The 22104-nt window shown below is 38.8% G+C and overlaps 1 protein-coding gene across 4 annotated transcripts in view; it reads right to left on the reverse strand.

Moving 5' to 3' along the window:
- The window catches only part of LOC112556439 (ADP-ribosylation factor-binding protein GGA1-like), a 71638-nt gene that overhangs the window by 36198 nt on the left and 13336 nt on the right, over window positions 1-22104 (reverse strand). For 3 of the 4 annotated variants that reach the window (XM_025225462.1, XM_025225453.1, XM_025225478.1), the window contains exons 4-9: window positions 18343-18501; window positions 17920-17985; window positions 16063-16095; window positions 12772-12852; window positions 8722-8856; window positions 1848-1932 (exon numbers count right to left, since the gene is read on the reverse strand). In XM_025225462.1, the coding sequence (XP_025081247.1) occupies window positions 1848-1932; window positions 8722-8856; window positions 12772-12852; window positions 16063-16095; window positions 17920-17985; window positions 18343-18501 (559 nt within the window). The remainder of the gene's footprint in view (window positions 1-1847; window positions 1933-8721; window positions 8857-12771; window positions 12853-16062; window positions 16096-17919; window positions 17986-18342; window positions 18502-22104) is intronic. The other variant, XM_025225470.1, reaches the window with a different exon arrangement.

A 22104-nucleotide genomic window follows, 5' to 3' on the forward strand; every position in this document is an offset into this window, starting at 1 on the left:
GAGGATTGTCAAGACAGTTAAGTCTCAAATGCTGGGGGAGTTGTAAACTTTATATAGACTGTAGATACCTTTTATTCTCTTTGCTCTCATTCCATTGCCTCCTTTCAAAACATTAAATGTGTTAAACTTTGGCCAGACCTTTTTATGTGTAAAAGGTAGAAAAGTCCTGCAAGCGTAGTTACATGTAGATGAACACTCATGCTTGCAAACATTGATAACTGCACTCTTTACAAAGTGTTACAAAGAACATAGATGAAAGGGCTATATAGAGGTAGGGGAGAAAAAAAAAGCATAAGAGAAAGGGGTGGGCCAGCTTAGTCACCCAGCAAAAGAGAGGTTGGGTGTTCACCCCCTGCATGAGAAGCCGTGTGGGAAACAGAGAAAAAGGAAATGACCAATTAGGCAGAGGAAATAACAGAAAAACAGCAGTAAAAGAGATGAGATTTTTAAACATGAAAAGAGATAAAGGTTAAAGGACCTGTAAGACAGAAATAAGGACAGCGAGGAGGAAAGAGGCAGGCCACTCCGTCACCCATCCAGAGAGAGGTTGTCCACCCTCAGCACTAGGAGCTGGGCTCGCAGGGGCTTCAAAAGGATGGAAAACAACAAACAAAAACCTCCCAGGTTATGCAATAAAACCACTAACCAAAAAACCCAACAAAGGTTGGTTGTTTGAATTTTTACTCTCTACAAGCAACTAAGGCTATATTATGGTGAGAGAAGTAATGATAGAAACACCCCTGGGTGATACAATAACAACACCGTTAACAAGCCAACCTAAGAAAAAAGGATAACTTGAAAAGCAATATCTTAAAAAGAGTGTTGCAACCGAAAAGGCCACTGTAAAGCCAGAACCTTAAACAAAAATCTACACAAACATAAAAACCTTAAATTCCATGGTAAAACCCTACAATCTTTGAAAAATGAAAACAATAGCCATTGATGGGATGGACAGAAACAAGGAAAGCATAAAGCCAGCAATAAGAAATTAATGGCCTGTACTATGGATGCCAGGGCAAGTAATGCCAGGGATAAACTGGAGAAGGTCATCTTGTAAAAGGTGGGAATGCATGGCATAGTTGTGTCTCATTACCTCCTCCTGCCTCATAGAATGGCAGGGAGTCTAAGGGAAGGATTACAGGGTAAAGAAACCAACGGAAAAGAAGATGCAAAAAAAGAAGACAAGAAAAAGAGCAGCATAGACAAAAGATAGAAAAGTACAGGAAAAAAGAGGGAGAAATTGTTGAAAAAAATATAAATAAGAGAGCTGGTTTGAGAGAAAAAGGAAAGGAGTGAACCAGATCAGTCATCCAAAGACTGACTGGCACAACAAGCTGGGCTCATGGAGCAGAAAGACAAGTATAGACATTATAAGCTCATAAAGATAAGACAGCAAGAGAAAGGGGAGTTTGTTGGAAAATATAGAAGGATCAGTGAGAGAAAAAAGAAAAGTCAAAGACAAAGGTGTAGTCCAACTGAATCAACCAGCCAAAGAGTGGCTGGGTATCTATTTTTAAGATGAGAAGGTGGGCCCATGCGGGCTGCTTTCAATCTACAGCAAGCCAAGTACTCTCTTTGGCTAATTTTTTTAAAAACAGAAGAAAAACAAAACAGTTTTTCTTCAAAATGTTATTCTGTATGTAACTGCTGTTACTATATTTTTATAGATTTTGTTGTTAATTAAAAAAATATGTGCAATACTAGGAATAATGTGAATACAAAAACTGGGCTATGTTTCTTACTTACTAAGTTAGCTTCATGAACTTTATCAATTGTACAGTAAGAAAACATTCAGAATACACATAATAAGAACACTGCAAATAGTTGTAGGTGACATAGTCTCTTACTGATAGCGTCCGCTTCATTTTCATCTGTATCACTGGCCAGGCGAAACAATTTGGGTCTCTGCTTCTCTAAAGCTTCATATAGCTCCTGTTGATTAAAAACAAATGAATTAAAAGCAAAAATCATAATACGAAAAATATCTGAAGGTCTGACAGCATAAAATAAATAAACTTTTATTTTAAAATCTAATCCCAGCAATTTATTTTTGTTTATAATGAGGTAATTAGGGAGTAAGGATTCATTTTACAGTGACATCATTAACTATGCATTTGTTTTAGCACCATATTGCTATTCCAACACAACCAGTTACTGCACTAGTGTGCACAAGTTTGCAAGTCACTGATAAAGCATCAAAGTCCAATGAGAAATAAATGGATAAGGTGATAGGCCTGTCAGGAAATGAAATGCTCTGCAGATGTATTCTTCAATAAGAAGCCCAAAATTATTGTAAATCAAAGTTATGAAGCAAAACGTTTTACAGAAAATCAGTCGTCATCTGTGAAAGGCAGCAATGTACAGAGAGGACATTACAACAGAACAGCAATGGAACAAAACATGATTTTGAAATATTATGTTGCTCTGCATGCTTACACTGCACGAAAACAGATTCTTCAGTGTTGCTCAGTGACAATGCCTAAAGAGAATGTCAACAAACTTAAAATGAGGACACTTAATAAGACACAATAACTGCGTGCTACTGTTAAGCTTCCACTGTCTCTGATAATCATTTAGTGAATGAGACACTCTAAGCATTTTGAAAACTAAGAGTTTATTTTCAAACTGATTCACATTTATACCACAAAGCATCAGTTATTTTCTGGCTGTAGCGCTCTCTGCGCTATGTTAAGGTCACTACTATCATGTAATTTTTGTATGCACATATTTGTGTGTATGGGCTTTACTCACTGTAATTGTTATGTACAAAAAAAAAATTGCAATGTGGTGTTACAACAAAAATTTGTTAAAGAAAAAAAAACAAAACTTAAGACAAGGACTCCATTGTTGAAGATCTGCTCAACTGTACTCCTGCTAGCCTGGAATCTGGCCTGTTCCTTAGCTAGTATATCCTCTGTCATTGGTGTGAGGTTCTTTCTCTGGATTACTTTCAGCATAACTTTACTTGGCCAGTCATGCAATAGTTCTGACACTACTTCACATTTCCTTTCCTGGGCGGGAGAACGAACAGTGACTGCATCCACTCTTGTGGCCACTGCTTGGTTGCCCAGATGTGGCACAATGTGGTAAGAGCCTTCATTACCTCTTCTATGTCACCTTAATTAATTTAGCTGGCATACTGTCCACATTGGGGGACTTTCCTGCCTTCAGGCTCTGAATAGCCTGCTCGACCTCTACATATTGGACCTGCAAGTCTTCTGGGTCTGAGTCTGTTTTCAATATATCCTGGAGGATGTTTGGGTCTGCCATCAGCAGGATGTTGTAAAGCTTGCTACAGTACTATGTTCAATGGGCTAGGACAGCTTTGCCATCTGAGAGAAGGTAACCCTCACTGTGTTTGATCATGAACATTTTCTGCTGGCTCTCATTGGAGAGGGTCTTGAGGAGGCAAATGCCTTTCAGATGTTGCCCCAGGCCATCTCTCCTCAATCCTGACTGCCTTCACGGGTTTCCATATCTTGCAATCGACCTCCCAACAGGCAGGATTTTGGCAGTGGTCTCAAAGGTTGTGAACTTCCTTTGTAACCCAGGGCTGTTTCTTCACCTGAAAGAGGTCAGGAAAATAAATGTGCAGATTGCTCGTACAATGATTCATCCATAGCTTCAAAGGCAGGATCGAAAAGACAAGGTTGTGGTTACTACTGATACTGGATATTTCCTTGTTTTTGCCTGGTTGATGCTTCACTTGAAATGCCTCGGTAGTAAGATAAACTTGATCTAATTGCAGATTGATCCTTCATGAAAGTGCCACGCGACAATCTATGTCTCCTTGTTAGGATGCAAGGGAGAGATGGTTACATTACTTTAAAATGATAAAAAACAAGATTCCCAGGTAATACAATAACACCATCAACAATATAAATCAGCATTAGGAAAAAGGATAAATGTAAAAGGGGTAAGTAATAAAAAGTCTGTTGTGGCCAAAAAGGCCATCGTGAAATGAAAATCTTAAAACAAAACATTTTTAAAAAACCAGCAAACTTAAATTTGATGGTAAAACCCTACCATCTTTAAAAATGAAAAAAATAGCTGCTGATGGGATGGATCAATAAAAGAAAAACAAAGAGATAGCTATAAAAATTGCTATTTGTGTTTAATGCCATACCAGCAACTAAGGCTACATCACGGTGAGAAAAGTTAGTGACACACGAAAAGGTTATGAAACAAAGCCTCTAGCTGATATTATAACATTCTTATCAATAAAAGTAAACATAATGAAAAACAATGACACAACATGGTAGGTAATGTCAAAAGAGTATTGCAGACAAAAGGGTCACCATGGACCCAAAACCTTACAGCAATATCTAACAGAACATAAAAACATTAAATCCAATTATAAAGCCCTATCTCTCTGAAAATGAAAAACAAAGCTGCCAAGTAGGAAGTAGGGTCTGGAGCAGATGCTCCCAAGGAGCCACCTACTACATGATGGTGAGTATTGATTTAAGAGACACCAAATTCCATGTGTGCACATTGAATGGCTGCCTCTTTCTTCCATTTCAGACAGTCTGTGGAAGCTGCAACATGAGAACTGTCACTGTTGGCACATTGGGTGCATGAGGTACAATCAGATGCTGCATGGACAGTCCCACCATAGCAAAACCAGCAGGCTTGGAACTTGCAAAAGCAAGCATTGTGACCTTTTAAAAAGATAGCAGAAAGTATTTTGTTAAGGGTCTTATCTCAGATTCTGTTGTCACATGTACAGGTTCCTCTCGAGGCTCTTGCTTGTCTCTACTACTGTTCATAAAGTGGGACCTTGATTATCTGATCTCATTCAGGATCGCCAGGAAAACCCCCCAAAGCCGCTAAACATCGCAAAACTGCCACAATTTTGCTACCAAAAATTCTGACTACAGGAATGTACACTGTGCGTCACATAAATCAGTTTGAATTGTCATTTGCTTCTTGGTATTGGTGTTGGTGCTCTTCTAAGTGTGCTAGAGATCGGTATGTTGCTGTGTGAATGATATAATGCTGTGTGAAGGACTGATGGTAGTTGAATTGCAGTATTTATCATTAACACTGTGGCGGTGAAGCTGACGTAAAAGGAAATTTTGGTGGTTAAAAAGTGGTGTAGTGGTAGGCAGACCACCTGCTGGTGGTATTAAAGTGGTGAAGGGGTGGGACTTTGGTGGTGAAAAAGTGGTTTAGAGGTGGGTAGACCATCTGCTGGTGTTAATAAAGTGGGGGAGGGTGGTATTCTGGTAGGGTTCTCATGGGATAGCCACTTTGGGCCCATGTGACCACCACTTACAAAACCCACCATGGGTGCCAACCGTTGCACCACCAGATTGCCAGACCATTGCAGATAGAAGATAGGAAAGATAAAACTGTAGAGTAACAAGGAGAGGTTTGTCAGAAAAACGGTGTAAGTGAAAGGACTGGTAAGAAAAAAAAAAAATTATGCTGACTGTCCACCCCTGACATGAAAAGCCTGTCCCAGAGCAAAAAAGAGACATATAAAAAGAGTTTTTAATAAAAGATTAAAGTGAAAGGACCAGTAAAGAAATGAACAGTATAAGATAAAGGGGTGAGCCAGCTCAGTCACAGCCAGAAAGAGGCTGGCTGTTCCAGAACAAGAAGCTTGGCCCATGAGGGCACAAGGCAATCGAGCAAACTTGGACCTCATGAAACCACATATATCAATTGTGAGAAGTCTGGTCACATGAAAAGTGACTGCAAAGAACCCCACCCCCACCAAAAAAAAAAAAATTACGCCTTGGAAACTATTTCAAAAGTAACTATGGCACTTCCAGAGAAGACAGGACAATCTCTGGAGAGAGTGTTAAGGTTCACGAGATCCTTACTGTGTCATCCCCTTAGGTGACTAAAAAGTAAAAGCTATGAGTGATATGGAGGTGGATAGGCTAGTAGTGGATGGAGCTCTAATAGCTAACCAATTACCAATAAAGAAAAGATTGTTGTTTTGATAGCTGTTATATTGACAAATCAAGTGGTGCCAGTCCTCATAGGGAACCACATTGCATGAAAGGATGGGACCAAAGTGTCAATACTAGTTTACCCTCCACTGACCCCCAACTAAGGCTGCAGTTGTTATTAGACCACAAGCAGCCAGAGATGAACAGGGCCCAGGTCTTTCAATATCTCTCAAAATGACTGATTCCTTGTTAGAAGTGATCTGAGAAGATTTACAAAATCTACAAAGGACTTTCTTTGTGTTTTATGCCGTGCCAGCAACTATGGCTATATCACAGCAAAACAAGATCAAGTTAAATACCTATAATTTAAAACTCGTATCTCCTGTAAAAAAATAAAAAAACCCACAAGGAATAAAATCCAACATAAGGAAGCAATATTGTAAAGTGGTAGGTAATGTGTAAGAAAAAGGGGTTTGTGTTTAATGCTGTGCCAGCAACTAAGCCTATATCACGGCAACAAAAATTAATCTTACCTTAAAAAGACGAGGGACAAAAACCCCCAAGTGATAACCATAAAACTCTTATTTTAAAAAAATAGAAAAAGTAAACAATAATGTAAAAGAATTAATAAAGTGTAAAGAGTGTTGTGGCCCAAAAAGGCCACTAACAAACAAACAAAAAAAACTCCCAAGAGACAACAGTTATCAAGACATAAAAATCTTAAATCTGACAGAATCCTATCCTCCTTAAAAATTAAGACTATTGCCAATGGGACGGACATAAAGAAAACAAAGAATTTGCTGTAAAAAAACTGCCGTCGGAAAATCTGGAGCTCAGGACAATCAAAACATGTACCACATTAAAACTTCCTTTACACCATGGACAAACTGGTGGTGATTTGCATCGTAAGAGGTATTCATGCGTGGCATAGGCGTGTCCTAACTTTAATCTAGTAAGGACCATCTCCTCCCACCTCACAGGATGGCACGAAGGTAGGCGGTCGTAAAGACAGGCAAGGATGGCATGTAATTTATTTTAGCCCAGAGTGTCCCAGTGATGTTGCATAGGGACTGAACGTAGGTATTTTTGGGGTAAAGTCCTGACCAGGCTTGCTAAAAGTGTAAATTATTCTCATGAACAGTTTTGTGTTTTTAATCTATGTAAACTTTTGATTGAATTATTAATTAGAGAATTTTAAATTAGTAATACTGTACATTTAAATCTGAATTATTGTTACATTTCTAAGGAATATAATTTTCTTTCCAGTACTTTTTGTTTTGATTTCTTCCTTTATATATGTTTGTTGTTTGCTGGTGCACCTGATCTTACAGAACTTCAAGAGGGGCAGCAACTGGGAAAATTGTGTGTCATTTTTCTTTGTTGCAGCTCTGGACCTGACAGTGGAGGCTAAAAGGTTTACTGTAATCAAAAACTTCATTCTGTCAATAATTTTTCTAATATTATATTTATTTCTTAACTACAGATTATTTGTTGGTGTTTTTGGTCTATTCTGAGCAAAGCTGTAGTCGTAAGTGACAGTAGTTCTTCTAAGTTTCCTTGGATTCTCTGATAATTCTACTGAAGGATAGAAAACATTTTTACGCACCAGTGAAAGACACAGATGCAGAGATCTGTAGGGAAAAAAAAGGGAGGGAGAAAAACAGGGCAGAGAAGGATCTTGTCTATATCCATCTCCAGCTCACCAAGGGAGGTAAGGCATTTTGATGCTCGTACAGCTGTTTAGGAAGGATGTTCAGTTGTTATAACCCCAGATGCTGGCTTTTGAGGTACGAGCACTTACTGCATGAATTTCTAGCATTCTTTTTTTTTTAACAGCTGTTTGTGATGTAGGATGTTGAAGATTTTCCTGCTGGTGCACTGTCTGTGTGTAGGTGGTATTTCTATGTGAGGCAGCTTGAGTTGCTCGCATGGATTGTGAAGTATGAGTGGCCCCTACATCCAGAAAAAGAGGGGGATTTAGAAACAATTCACACGTTCCTGGGGATGTTAGCTTCAGTTTACCTTTGCACATGGCTGAGAAAAAATGGCAGTCACTGGGGACAAACTGCCCCACTGATGGTTGGTAGTGGACAGTGACAGAGTTGATGCTGGAGTACCACTGTCACCACGTTGACAAGAATGATTTGTGGATTTATTTCTTTGTGTCATTCCAGATAACAAGAAGTTGAGCAGTTCCAACAATGGGTCTTTCCTGGCATTGTCTCATGTCACTTGCTATCAGCAACAGAACTTTAGGAGTGACTAGCTTCTCGAAGAATGGACTCCCTCCTTCCAACTTAGAGCTTATTGCTGCCAAAACACTTAGAGACAGTTGTCTCTGCAAAAGTATAAGAAAAGGGCAGACTCTCTCTCTCTCTGGGACATTGACTACTCCTCAAAAGCTCTCTGCTGAAAAGCCTTGTTTCTTCTATGCCGTTTTTAATTTTATTTTTATCAGCTTATAAATGACATCATTTACCATTTGTGTCACTAAGACTGCCATCACTAATCCACTCACTCTCCGTCAATTAACCTGTTGTGATTGGTTATGATCTTGACACGATTTGTTCGTGACATTTTGAAACACAAACAAATAAAGTGAAAACATTTTTCCCACACAGCCTTGTAAATGTAATAATTTAACTTTTAAAAAACAAATGGTAGTGCAGTTGACTTGAACATATAATTTACTGAGAAGATTCACAGGCTGCTGGCAAAGAAATGAAACATGAACAGGCATCTAATAAAGGTCAAGAATCAATAATATTTAAGGGTGTCATCAAAATTTAAAAGCAAGCACAATTTTAAAGGTACTCACTCTCATCACGTCCTTGTCAGCAGCAGAAGATTCTACCCCAAAATAATTAACCATTTCTAGAAGCAGCTTAACTTGATTATTAATTGCTTCCAGCTCATTGATACGGCGTGAACGCTTCTCTGATTTTTCAGCATCCTGCACAAGAATATTAATTTTGAAATGTTAATAAAAGGTGAACCATAAGGCCAATGACAGAAAGGATGATAATGTACACAAGTAATTCTCTCAGTTGAATAGTACTTGCATATCAGGCTAGCAAGTCACCTTTTCTATTTCACTTGGTTTCTCAACAAGAAAGTTTAAAAGATATGATCTCTGGCACACTCTCTCCCTCAATCACCATTTTACCCACTGCTCTAGTTCACCCTAACCCTATGGATGCTCAACATCAATTAGAATGTACGTGCTGGATAATAACAGTAAAACTCAATGATTTACTTTCTTATCATTCTCCTAGCAACTCTAGTTCTCAAAGACTAAATTTTCTAATTTCATATGATCACTGGCAATAAAATACCAGTATCCTAATTTCATGTGACAGTTGACAGATCCACGATTTAGAGTATCAGTACTTCAGGTCAAATTCGGCACCTATACTACTGTTATACAAAAGGATGGGTCAGCATCCACTCTCCATTTTGATCATCACCCCATCAGTTAGCTGAATTGTAGGTCGTCTCTTAATCTAGCTAGCAGTACACTAACCAGGTTGAGGTATTAGACTCTCAGGGATTTGCTGCATACACCCCTAGTAGTAACTGTTGCTCTCCCCTAATGGCAAAATGTTGTCTTCAAATCTGACAGTCTTTCTTTTCAAAACTTTTGTTTCCTTTGTCATGATGGTCATTTAAATCCTCTCCAACATTTCTGAAGCCTATTTGATTAGTTAAAATGAATCCTCATCTTTTTTTGCTTAAGTATCAATCTTTACAGTTAGGCAATAGTGTCTTGGATGTACTAGATGGTGTTGGGACCTACTATAGTAGGTCTGGTTGTAATGAAGTTATTAATTGCTATCATGGAATGAAGATGAGTACTCTTACTATAATGCACAGACATATTGAAAGCTCAGGACTGATATAGTCTGAACACCTTTTTCTGACATTCTTCTGTGAGCATTTCTTTTTCACTTTCTGCAACACTTCCTTCATGTCACTCTAAAGAATTTGTTCAGCATCATCTTCAGGCATCACATCCAAAGTATACTGTTTTTACATGTCCCCCATATCTTAATTTGTAGATATTTACCTAATTGCATCCTGACTGGCTCATCAAGTAGAAAACAACACCATTGGCACTTAAAAATAATTTATTAATCCTATTGATAAATAGACTTCATTTGAGTAGTGTGTGGAAGTGCATTCACAGTACATGTCAAGTGCTAGCTTACCCCTACACAGTTACAAAAATTACTCTTTTGATCAAGTCCCTATATCCTGCCTGAGAGTCTAAAAAATGCCTTCAAACACTATGGTTGACAGCTGACAGGATGGCTAAGTTGGGTGCAGAGGACGAGCAAGAAGACAATGCAGTCAACATGTCAGAGATGAAAACCATCATCAAGTCTCTGTACAGGCCACAGCAACCACTGGACAGTTACCATCAGCTGTCCAGACCGGACCAGGTCGCTATCTTCCGCCTCAGGACCGGGCACAACAGGCTGCTTCACCACCTACACAGGAAGTTGCACCTTGTGCCGTCCCCGAGATGCTCATGTGGAGAGGCATACCAGACTGTACAACACATCCTACAGGACTGTAGGAATCTCCGTACCCTGAGGAAAGAGACGTGGCCACAGTCGGAGACCCTACACAACAAGCTGTACGGGCCAGTGGAGTCTCTACAGAAGACCACCAATTTCATATCAAGAGCTGGTCTCCAAGTGTGAAAGAGGCGAACGACAAAAAAAAAAAACTATGGTTGACCACCATCTCTCCAGGTGCATAGTGGAGCACTGATAGGCCATGCACCTGCTGTGTAGAAGCTTGAGCTACTGACAGGCAACTTTTGGTTTCTTTGAATTGCACCCACTTACATACTAAAAAGATTTAATTCATTCAATCCTTTGACATCAAATAAATCCTTTTAGTATACTTGGAAATATATTTCTTTCAATAAAGGATTCATAATGCACAAATATATATACACTCAAATAGCATTGTATCATAGCATTTGTATTTATTTCCATGTCAAGCTCTCCCATTTGCTGCATGTTTACAAAAAGATTTGTAGTGATTTTATCATTCTTTAATGAATTTAATACGTGAGGAATAATCACCTGCAGCAAGGCCAGTTCCACCACAGCAAAAACAGTAGGTTTGGGACATGCAGAAGCTAGCCCCATGGCCATAATGCTAACAGCTGAAGCAGTGCAATAGAAAAGAAATAAAAAAAAAAAAAAGACTTTCACCACTGGACTTCAGTGAAGTCAGGTTTATTTTTGAAAGTAATTTGGTAAGACTTTCCATCTCTTGAGGCGGACCCTTTGAACGGCTATAACACCCTAGGATGCCAGTTCTGACAATACTGAGTACATCCCAGTAAGGTCAAAGCAACGACTGACCCCCTTAAAAGAGTTGATGGATTGGTGTGCTGTTACTTTAATTGCTTTGTCTAGAAAATGTTTTCCATCCCATTGGCAAAGGACCTCAGAGGCCTTCTGGGTTCAACACTGGACCAGAAATTGTCCAGAATAAAGGCACTTGATAGAAGAAAATCCTGATGAAAGATTTTTAAAACCTTTGGCAATTGCAACTGAGCCAGAGGAATGAAAGCAGCTGGACCAGCTCTGTGCATTCTACAAGAAAGCAAGCGCAGGCCTCTTCAATAGATTTACACTCACTCTCATCCTCACTATCAGAGGACCATTCTGATGCATTTCCCAAGATGGGATTTTTTTTGTTGTTGTTAGCCATAATGAAAAGATTATTCATCAAATAAAACTTTCAAGTCTCCATAACACTACCAACCGTTTCATATGGACCATTCCCTGTCCACTGATCCAGTGGTCTGTGGTTTATAACCCTTGTCCTGATACACTGTAATCTGTCCCCATTCTTTAATGATTGCAAACTTTGTAAAGCGCATACTTACACTCCTAAGGAGCATACTTTTAGTTCTTATAAACAAGAACGAAACATAGAAAGCATACCAGGGACAGGAAAACAAATAACATATGAACTATAAAAGAATAAACAACCGTATTAAACCAAGAATAAAATCAAATTCAGAAAAAAAATTAATGTCTATGCAGTATTGTTTTAAAACATAATGTAACCAACAAAGATAAAAGAATTAAATGCTTATTTTGCCTCATCGAACCACCCACTTACCCCCACACACAGAACACCAAAGACTGTGACAATACATCTTCATAACTGAATGGTGTATTCAAAGCCCTAAAATACTAATATTGTCATATGTGGAATAGGAAAAAAAAAGGTACAAATAATAGTTAAATGTAAGTACTATGATACAATTAAGTTCATACCAAATATTTTAAAATAAAATCAATAAAAAGTAGTTTTTACATCAATGAATCACAATTGCTGAAGTTCAAAACAGATATAGAATAATAATAATAGAACAAACTTCTAATGATGCCCATACATCCCTGCTAGATCAATTTGCTCGTCGTTGGCGTTTGAAAGACATCGACTCCATATTATAAAAAGTAGGCTGACAATTTTTTTCCTCGAAAAGAGTAAACCTCTTTGTTTTTCGAGAAGGCATATTAATGTCTTCTGGTCATGCACACTATTAGGAATTCCCGGATCAGAGAATGTAGGTCGCATTTCTAAATTTACATTACCAGTTAGCTATTGTCGGATAAAGTTGTGAACATAACATCTGCAGGATGCACTGGCTTTACCAACAGGCAGCTAATATGGCCTGCGGGTTTTACTGGTACCTAAGTTAAGTGTTCAACATGAAATCCATCCCAGTACTATAATCCCTTGGATATCTGCTTCCCCTAACCCCCCTTGCTATTCTGACTAGTGAGCATTGTCACTCAAGAAAAAACATTTATAAAATCATCAGCGTGCTTACCTCTTTGACCATATTCTTGATAAGCCTGTTGGCAGCTTGAAGGTCTTCAGGATTTTTGCTTTTTAATAGACGAGAAAGAGTCTGCCAAAGATCAACAAATATGTTCATTAGTTCTCAGCTATGGAGCCTTGGCAGGTTGTTTTGTAAAAATTTTAAACTTCCTCTTAAAACAGGTTGTTTTGTAAAAATTTTAAACTTCCTCTTAAAACAGACGGAACAGCATAACTTAATTTTGTGAAAGTATTGGAAAACGTTTATTGAAAAATCAGCATATAATAAATTAATTGCTTTGTTCTGCAACAAAGACCATATTACTTCAAGAAATGGTCATTGCTGTTGAAAAAATAAACCATGACTACCTATTGATAGATCAATAAAACTAAGTAAGCAATTAAACCAGCAAAATAATTGTAAATCTAGATTGCATAAAACAAAAACAGCTCCCTGAAAAGAGTGTTTTGACCCCTGAGAAGGCCACCATTAAAACTAGCCTCTGAGTTAACATAAATCGACTAAAAAACGACTAAAAGTACAGAATTATAGTTTCAGAAATGAAAAAAGTAGCTGCCAGTGAAATAGATCTAAATAAAGATCTAACAAAGAAAAAATTATGTTGGGTCAAAAAAGGTGAGACACATGCAAGAGGTGCACAAATCTAAGCTGTTGCTGGCACCATGAGTTTCAGAAGGCAAAAAAAGAGAGGGGATGGTTGGTTGTTGGAGTTTTATGCCAAACTGGCAACTAAGGCCATATTATTACATTGAAAAGGTGAAAAACGAAAATACCAATAACAACATAAGCCAGCAAAAAATGCTTTGATGATTTCTGTCTTAGTGGGAGGGCTGGTGTTGACATGAAGTTATTCAGTTGCTGATGGTATGTCAGATAAAGATGATGGACAAGGTTGATTCAGGATCTCTTCAAAGTGTTCCATCCAGTGCTGGCCACTGTTCTTCCACTGATTCTTCTGTCAGTCCTGAAAGAGCCTCATACTTATTCTTGACTTCACAGTTATAAATTTCCCTTGTTTCATCGTTCTTGAGGTATTGAGTATTGAACTTGTGGTGTAGTCTGCCTGCTAGATCAATGAAGGACTTCAGTTTAATCTCGAAGACGCCACTAGCACTAGATGGTCTGAAGCAACATCTGCACCTCTCCTCACTCGGACATCTTGAAGACTTCTCCACTTTCGAGCAACTGCTATATGGTCAATCTGGTTTTCTGTCTGGCCATCAGGGGAAGTCCAAGTAGTCTTGTGTATATTCTTGTGTGAAAACACAGTGCCACCTATGACATGGTCATTGAAAGTGCAGAAGTCTGTGAAGAGCTCCCTGTTTTCCTTGCAGGTGTCGATGCCATGTCTTCCCATAATAAGTTCCCTGTTGGTGTTATTATCTCCTACTTTGGCATTTAGGTCTCCCATAATGATCTTCAGATCTCTTCTAGGTGTGTGGTCAAGCAGAGATTGCAGGGAGCTGTAGAAGTCTTCTTTTTCCTCTTCTTCTGCTGCATTAGTTGGTGCATAGCACTGGATGATGGTGATCTTCCTTCCTTTGGCATTGAATCTTGCGGACATGAACTGTGGTGAGACTGGTTCCCAAGCCATCAGTGCCTTTGTTGCCTCTGTTAACATCAGCAGTGCTATGGGTATGATCGTGGTCCTGGTCTTTGTGGCCAGAGTAAATAATGATTTCTCCTGATGCTAGTCTGGTGTGGCCACTTCCATTCCATCTGGTTTCGCATAACCCGAGAACCCTGATGTAGTATTTTCTCATTTCTCTTGCCACTTGAACTGACTTTCCACTTTCATAGAGGGTTCTGATGTTCCAGGTCCCTATCCTGGTTCTTACCTTGGTCATCAAAATATGAGTCAGCAAGTAGGCTTCCCTAAGGCTTTCCCCAGCATGTGTTATAAGCTCTTCTAGAGAGGAATCTTCCAGACTTCTTTGTCACTATTATTTTGTGCAGAAGAAGAAAATATGACATCAAGTGTGTCTTCCACCTCCAGGCAAACTGCTTCAGCTTCACAGCTGGTAAGCTTATCAAAAGAACAGCATGGTTGATTTGGTTCACAAATGACCTCAGTTGCATCTTTTCCTCCCTTCTGCATCTTGTTTGCACTTTCATAGTCACCAACATCATATGATTTATGCTTGAAGGTCCCTGATTTCAGCCAGCAATCCATAATAACCATTCAGCCAAAATACTGTTAAGTTACATGCATTTGTAAAATAAGATATTAACTAAATTAATTGTTATTGCGAACAAGCCGATTAATGCCAAATATATGTCATTGTAAAAGGATACTCTCAAAGACCAACTTCCACCTGAAGACGCAAAGTAGATTAAATTTAACCTGGGGTAACGCAAGCAGCATGATGTTAAAAATTAAAATTAAAAAATAAGGAAGTGCACTGCGTTACTATGGGGTAATGGATGATACGATTAAATGATACAATGCTTGCACTGTTACAGATTTAAGTGATAAGCAAGCCTTTTATGCAAACGAGCAGTTGGACATTGATAATGTTAAATCTCGTATGAAATTAGCGGATCTGGAGATTTACACATCACTTTGCTGACATATGATGACTGTCAGCCATGGACCACCTGACTTACGCATGCTGATCACACTTTGAAAATCACTGCTACAGGCAACAATTTTGCATGTTCTATGGTGTGTCTGATTATGTCTGTGTTAATGTGTGTTGTAATGTACCTTGAGCTTGGGGCTGGGATATGGTGTTATATAAGTTTACTTTATTACTATTATCATAAAAATTAGAGCCTGGATAAGACCAGGGGTAAAACAGGCCTGAAAGTTCAGCTAATCTACCTTCGACAAATATCACCAGTTCTTTGGTAAAAGACTAGGACTCTAACGTAAATAATATGATTACTGAAAAATGATCACTGCCATCACAAACAGTCCAAATATAATCATCAAAATTATGTGGAGTTAACAACCAACATGCTGATGGCTGAAATGGTGCCTTTTAAGGCCAACAAAAAGTGATGAAGTCATTGTCAGAAAAGTAGAGATTAATTTCTGCCACAGAATTCCCTACAACTCCCTGCCCAACAGGAATTGGTACCCAAATGAAGCTCCCTAATAGGAGGATAGGAGAAGGAAGTTGTTATTATTCTTCAGGTTTTACCAGGAAAGCCAAGCAGAAGGCAGAAGATAGAGCATACAGTGATAGTGTAACCTGATTAAGAAATCACTTAAAGAGGAGTGGACAGTGGTATTTGTGTTAAACAAAAGGTACAAGCAAAGAAGGGCAACATTACCTGATTGTACACTGGTCTGAGAGTCCTGAAAGCCTTTGAAAGAGAAAGAGGTGTAAGGCAGAAGGAATGCCTCCCACAAAACCAAGATGGCAGGAGAAAAAAATTGGTAGGAAACAGGAAATTTTTCAAAGTTAGTTTCAGTATTTATATTACGTTAACACTGTGACATAGGTGATTTTTCTTTTTAAATTCAAGAAGCAAAGCAAGCTTGTCTGGTTTTGTCATGTGACCTGACAGAACATGCATAAACAGACTGTCCTTCACGGTACAATGAAGGGCGGTTGATGTCATGGTAGACTTAGAAAAAATGGCTGTTATTAAACATAAAAGAATGGATTGGGCATACCATGTAGGTCTTTTTTACTGCTAATCAAAACTGACTTGGTGACGAGCCTTGTCAGCAGCGACTGGATCTATCCAGTTTCCCATGACAACCATTACAGGCAGCTAATACTGATCGACTGACAAGCAAATACTAGGAAATCAGCCAATCAAAGGTGAAGTGTAACATGAGATTTAATACACCAATGAACAGTCCAAACATCATTATAGGTGGAAACTGCAGGATGTGTCAGAGCTTGACATTACCATCATCTAAGGCAGACCTGGGCAAACGCCGGCCCGCGGGCCAGATCCGGCCCGCCTCCTGTCTCTGACCGGCCCGCCCGCTGGCTCGCCCGCCAGTATATATACTATATATACAGTATTGGGTAAAACTGAGTTAACTATATTAGTCCGGCCCTCTAAAACCATCCCAATTTCTCATGCGGCCCCTTGGGAAAATTAATTGCCCACCCCTGATCTAAGGGTATACCAAGAACTCAGATCACAATAATTAAGAGAGAAGCAAGTTCTAAACAGAACTAGAGAACCTTACCAAAACTTCTTACAGTGCTTCTGGAAGATCCTGAAAATTTCATAGACTGAGCACAATATTAATGTCTAGTCTGTAGAAGAATCAACGTGAAAGCTAGTCCTCAAGAGTTGCTCTTTCACACAGTCAAAAATTTTTTCCTATGGCCTTATAATGCATTTTAATAATATTGTCAAGACTATACTGCAAAACTTGCTAGAAAAAGTAGAAAGAAGGGTAGACAATGCAAAAGCTAGTTTAAACATCAAAAAGTGGATGATAGTGAGGTCCCTTTGCCTTACTGGCTTGAGGAGGCCAGATATGTTCCTGCCTATTATTGTCTCCACTTCCTGCTGGGATCCTCATCATCCTGAAGTGTTTTTCATCTAGGGCTTTCCACTTTCCCACCTCTTCTTTTCTAACAGTCAAGTTTCCTATGACAGCTGCCAGCCATGTGTTTTTAAGTTTAATGCTGAGAGGTATTTTCTTGCTTCCTAGTGGTGATAGAACCAGTTATCTGATCTATGATCAAAACTCTCTTGAGCACTGATCAATATATTCTTGCATTAGGACTGCTCTAGCTGCAGATCTAAACTAAGTCATAAAGACCTTTGAATGTGAAAACAGTGACATCATGCTCAATAACAATTTTAATTTTTTTCTTTCCTGAACAATCTAGGTGATCTTAGTGCTATAATGTGTTGCTTGCTGTTTGACAACAACCCTGCAGCATCTATAGGGCAGACTGCAACAAGCAACCCTGACAGCTGTCTATATTCTCCAACCTTGGTCGCAAAAGTAAACTAACCACGTTTTTTTTCTCTAGGTAGTTTTTTATCATGGAGAAATAAGTAATAATTAGTTGATAATCAAGTGATAATCTTGGTCAAAATAGTAAGAGGACCCCAAAACCATGTATCTTTAATGCTGCTGAGAGCTGTCAAGTTTAAGATGTGTTGTATATCTTTCTGTTAAATAATGTAAGATGAATTGGATTACTTTACCCTAGATTTTTCATCATCTTCGAAATCAGCTTTGCGAGGTTTTGGAGGTGGGAAAGGATCAAAAGTCTGCAAAAAATGAAGCATTTTCAGACAATGAGAAAAATCTTCCAAAAAAAAAAAAATAATACTAAACTTATCACAAAATGTGTTTAAGCAATAATTTAAGCATGATAATCATCATCTTACTTTAAATGTTTGATTTTTAACCAGCATGATACCTGACATCCTATTTCTGCTTAATATTTATGAACCAATAAGGTGCTTGTGAAGTTTTGTGTACAATTAAACATATAAAAGGTTATAAAAAAAATCCACCTAAAAGGTATCAAAATGCCACAACAATAAAATAAACTTGCAAGGTAGTTTTATTCTAGAAAATCTTAAATTTTCAATTACTGATATCCCAAGTTTTATTTTCTGTACCTTGTCCATGTAGGTTGGGTCTTGTTTGACAATACCTTGCTCCCTTAACATCTTATAGGCATCCCCTATCTTGGCCTCATGTGGTAAGCCTTTGTGCCAACTATACAGCAGTTCAATGCAACGTTTCTTGACCTTTTCTGTGGTTCGTCCTCCAAGATACTAGCAATAAGATTAATAAAGAAATAATTATTCTCTTAATAAAAAAAGGCAAACATAAATAACTCACCTTACCCAATACCTACATCCCTGGAAAAAATGGAAGAAAACAACTTGTCATTCTCTACATAGTTTGGCAAGAAGTAAACTATAATGTAAAAAAAGAGTGGGTAAAATCATTGGAAAGAAGAGCTTGAAGGGCAGAAAGAGAGCCTGAACTAATCAAAAAGTTGTGCTTTGAAGAGCAGTGAACATGCTGCAAGGCTAGGAAAGATGGTGTGAAGTTGTACAGTGTATTTGTCCAATTCCTGTTTACAGTAGATGAATAATTAGAAAAAAAAATGAAATTAAATAATGGCATGATGGCGTGTGATTATTTATGTTACTGCATACTATAACCCTTGCCGTACCCCTAAGGGTACCGAGGCATGGAAAAATGATCATGGGCCTCCCACGGTTTTGCTGTCAAAGTTTTATTTTCTCTTAATCACATGAAATCCCCACATAAGTGGAGCTAGCAAAAAGGTAACGAAAAAAAGGCACAGTCAGGTTTCCACCGCGAAAATGCTTGGATTCCAATTTTTTGACACCATGGATCCAATGGACATAGCCTCTTAAACACTCCAGACAGGTGTTGACAGCTGTCCTTTAAAGGAATGTCCATGATTGACATGACCAAAAGGAGCCCAGAACCAGTCCAAATGGCGTCTGCTGGTTGCGGCCCTACGCTCCACTTAAGGTGATTGGGAACAAGAAGAAAAAGTAGTTTGGACCCCAATCACCGTGGTTTAATGGCCATACACCATACTTTAATAGGGATTTAGTTACAGCTGACCATTCTGGAGAAGAAAATTAGTTTTAAAATATCAAAAAACTTTACTCAACAAGGATTATGGACTATTATTATTACCTGGAAGAAATCTTCCAAAAAACATTGAAATAATAAATTTGCTGTGCACAACTGTGAGTAAAGTTCGCAACACGTTTTTAAGTGTTATATAATATAATACTGCTGGCATAAGTTCCGAAAAGGCTATGAGAACAGGAAAATCTTCTTATTGTGTTTAGGCACACTTTACATCTCATGCTGTTGTCCTTGTTCATAATAGCCAAGGGCATTTCTTCATTCATTCACACAGAAAGGTTATCTGGATGCATGGGTTTTTTTTTACTTGTGGTTTCTGGTCCCACATAGGTTGACTAGTACACTTTTTCTTCCTTATTCCTCTGACAACCTCAGTGTAAACTTTTCTTAAAGGTACCTTAAAGAATGTCATAAATACGTGGGTTGTGACATGGGAATGAAAGTAGGATCGAAAGAATGATAGCAAAGAGTAACATAAGAACTAATGGGTTTAATGATCTCCCCTTGTAGATTGTGTCATTATTATGTTAAATAGTGTAAAAGGATATTTTATGTACTAGAAAGGAATTAAGAGCGTAAAACAAAAACAGAGAGAATGAGCTGAAACGGGGAAAGTCAATAAAGTTGAGGTGACCATGTGGTTCCTGCCTTCAACCAAGCTGTGTGCTGCTTCTTTTCCCCCTGATTATCATAGCTGAGCTGACTATGGTTTCTGCCTTCAGCGAAGCCACTCTCACCCAATAAAAACTTATGCAGGGACTTGATGTGATTCAGAAAGAGTTCAATTCAAAATTTAAGTCAGTGTAGTTACCATTCTGTAAAAAAATTATTTACATATATTAGTATACCTTATTTATGCCACAGCCAAGGCATTAACTTTCTGATATATTTTTGCTGTGTGCTTTGTAGATGGCCACGAACCTAAGGGCTTTGTCTAGTAAGTGTGACGTTTTGCTAGCTGTCTGTCATGTGGTAACTTTAATCGGGAAGTAGCAATCGCCCCAATTACGGTCTAGGGTGGATTGTTTACTAGCCAGAGACCTCTTATATAAGAAAAGGGGGCATATGTGCCAGTGTAGAGGTGTAATATGAGGTGTAACAGGAGTGCAGGTGTTATATGTGGAAGACAGCCCAAAGTGGTTACAGTAAGCCAAGCAGCAGGCTGGCAGAGGCGTCATTGACACCTAGAAAGAGAGTGACACCTCAGGGGATCCCACATGCCAGGTTGACAGGGAGTAGGGGTTAGTCACCTGTCCACCATGCCACTGTAGGCAGGGAGGAGCGCCAATAAGATGTTCTCTTGTCGATGTTGGTTACTTGATTGGATGGTGAGTGAGTGACCAATGGTATCCTTCGCTGTAAGTGCCATTGTGAATATGCAAAGTAAAACAGGGAAAGAAGAACTAAAAGGAGACTTCTCAGCACGAATTCAGAGTGGATGGAGCAACTAATCAGCAGTCGAAGTGACTTCAGCATCTCTAACGCCAACTTCCCTTGTACCTTGAGACCATGCACAAGACTCAGGAGGAAGGATACTTGGCATAGAGAACCTCCAGCAATGGGGCGAGTCAGCGATGAAGAACTATTAGGACTTCCTGTGGAAAGCAAAATGTTACGTGACCAGGACTTGCACTACCTCTGAAAGGACTTGCACTACCTGTGAGAGGTAGAAGTTTGACATCAAGGCTGCCAAAAGTAATTTTTCTCAAAGAAGAACATCTGTTGGGTTCACCTGCACTCCAAGGGACCACAGAACTTTGCATCAAGGTGGTGTTCATTCAGCAGCTGTACGCGGTATGGCAGTCGTGGAAGACATCATATGTGTCCCGGACTGGGACAGGTTTGAATCTTTTTCAAGGAATATTATTCAAGGAAAGGTAGATGTGTGTGTTAGTGTGAGCATCCCTGGACATCACCAACCATAAGTGAGAATTTTGGGAACTACTGAAGCGGCAATGCGTATGGTTCCCCTGCAACTTACGTTGACGTGCGTAGCAAGAGTTAAGGTTAACTATCATCCACATGCCCAGATCCCCAGGGCCAGTATTCACGTTTCGGCTAAAAACCAGGAATACTGCAACGCTAAGGCCCAGTAACAATATGAGCACAGTGAAACCTCTGTTTTCATCAATAACCAACCCAAAAATCATCTGAGAAATCCAAAACCAACAAAAACCGAAGCAATTATTTCCCTATAAATGAATTTCCACACTCCAAAATACATACCAAAAAAACATTTTATAGAGAATACAGTGTTTAATACTAAAAACAATAAGAAATTAATATGAAATATAAAAGACTAATGTAAAAAGCTGCTGGCTCTGGAAACTTTCTTTGGTCCCTGGATGGAGCTAATAGGAAAGGATTAGCTTATTAGCAAGGGAAACGCTTAACAGGGATGATGAGATTTGAGCACGTAATTTTATCTTACTTGTTTTACATACATTTTGAAACTGAAAATGGGATTTCTATGACAACTTCGATTAAGGCTTTTGACAGAGTCTGGCACAAAGTGCTACGACGGCACATGATATGTGATGCAAAATTTCAGCATTGAAGAGGGCCTCGATCAAGATATCAAAGTGCTATATAAGAGCTTGACAAATGCAATACTAATAAATAACTGAATGGGAGCTTTCTTTCACATGACAGAGTGTGTGTCAAGAAAACTCTTCATGACAGTTTTTCATTGATGGAAGACCTACATGCAACCTATGCTTTGGCATCAATCTGATGGCACC

The sequence above is a fragment of the Pomacea canaliculata genome, linkage group LG1, assembly GCF_003073045.1.
Source record: "Pomacea canaliculata isolate SZHN2017 linkage group LG1, ASM307304v1, whole genome shotgun sequence".
Taxonomy (NCBI): domain Eukaryota; kingdom Metazoa; phylum Mollusca; class Gastropoda; order Architaenioglossa; family Ampullariidae; genus Pomacea; species Pomacea canaliculata.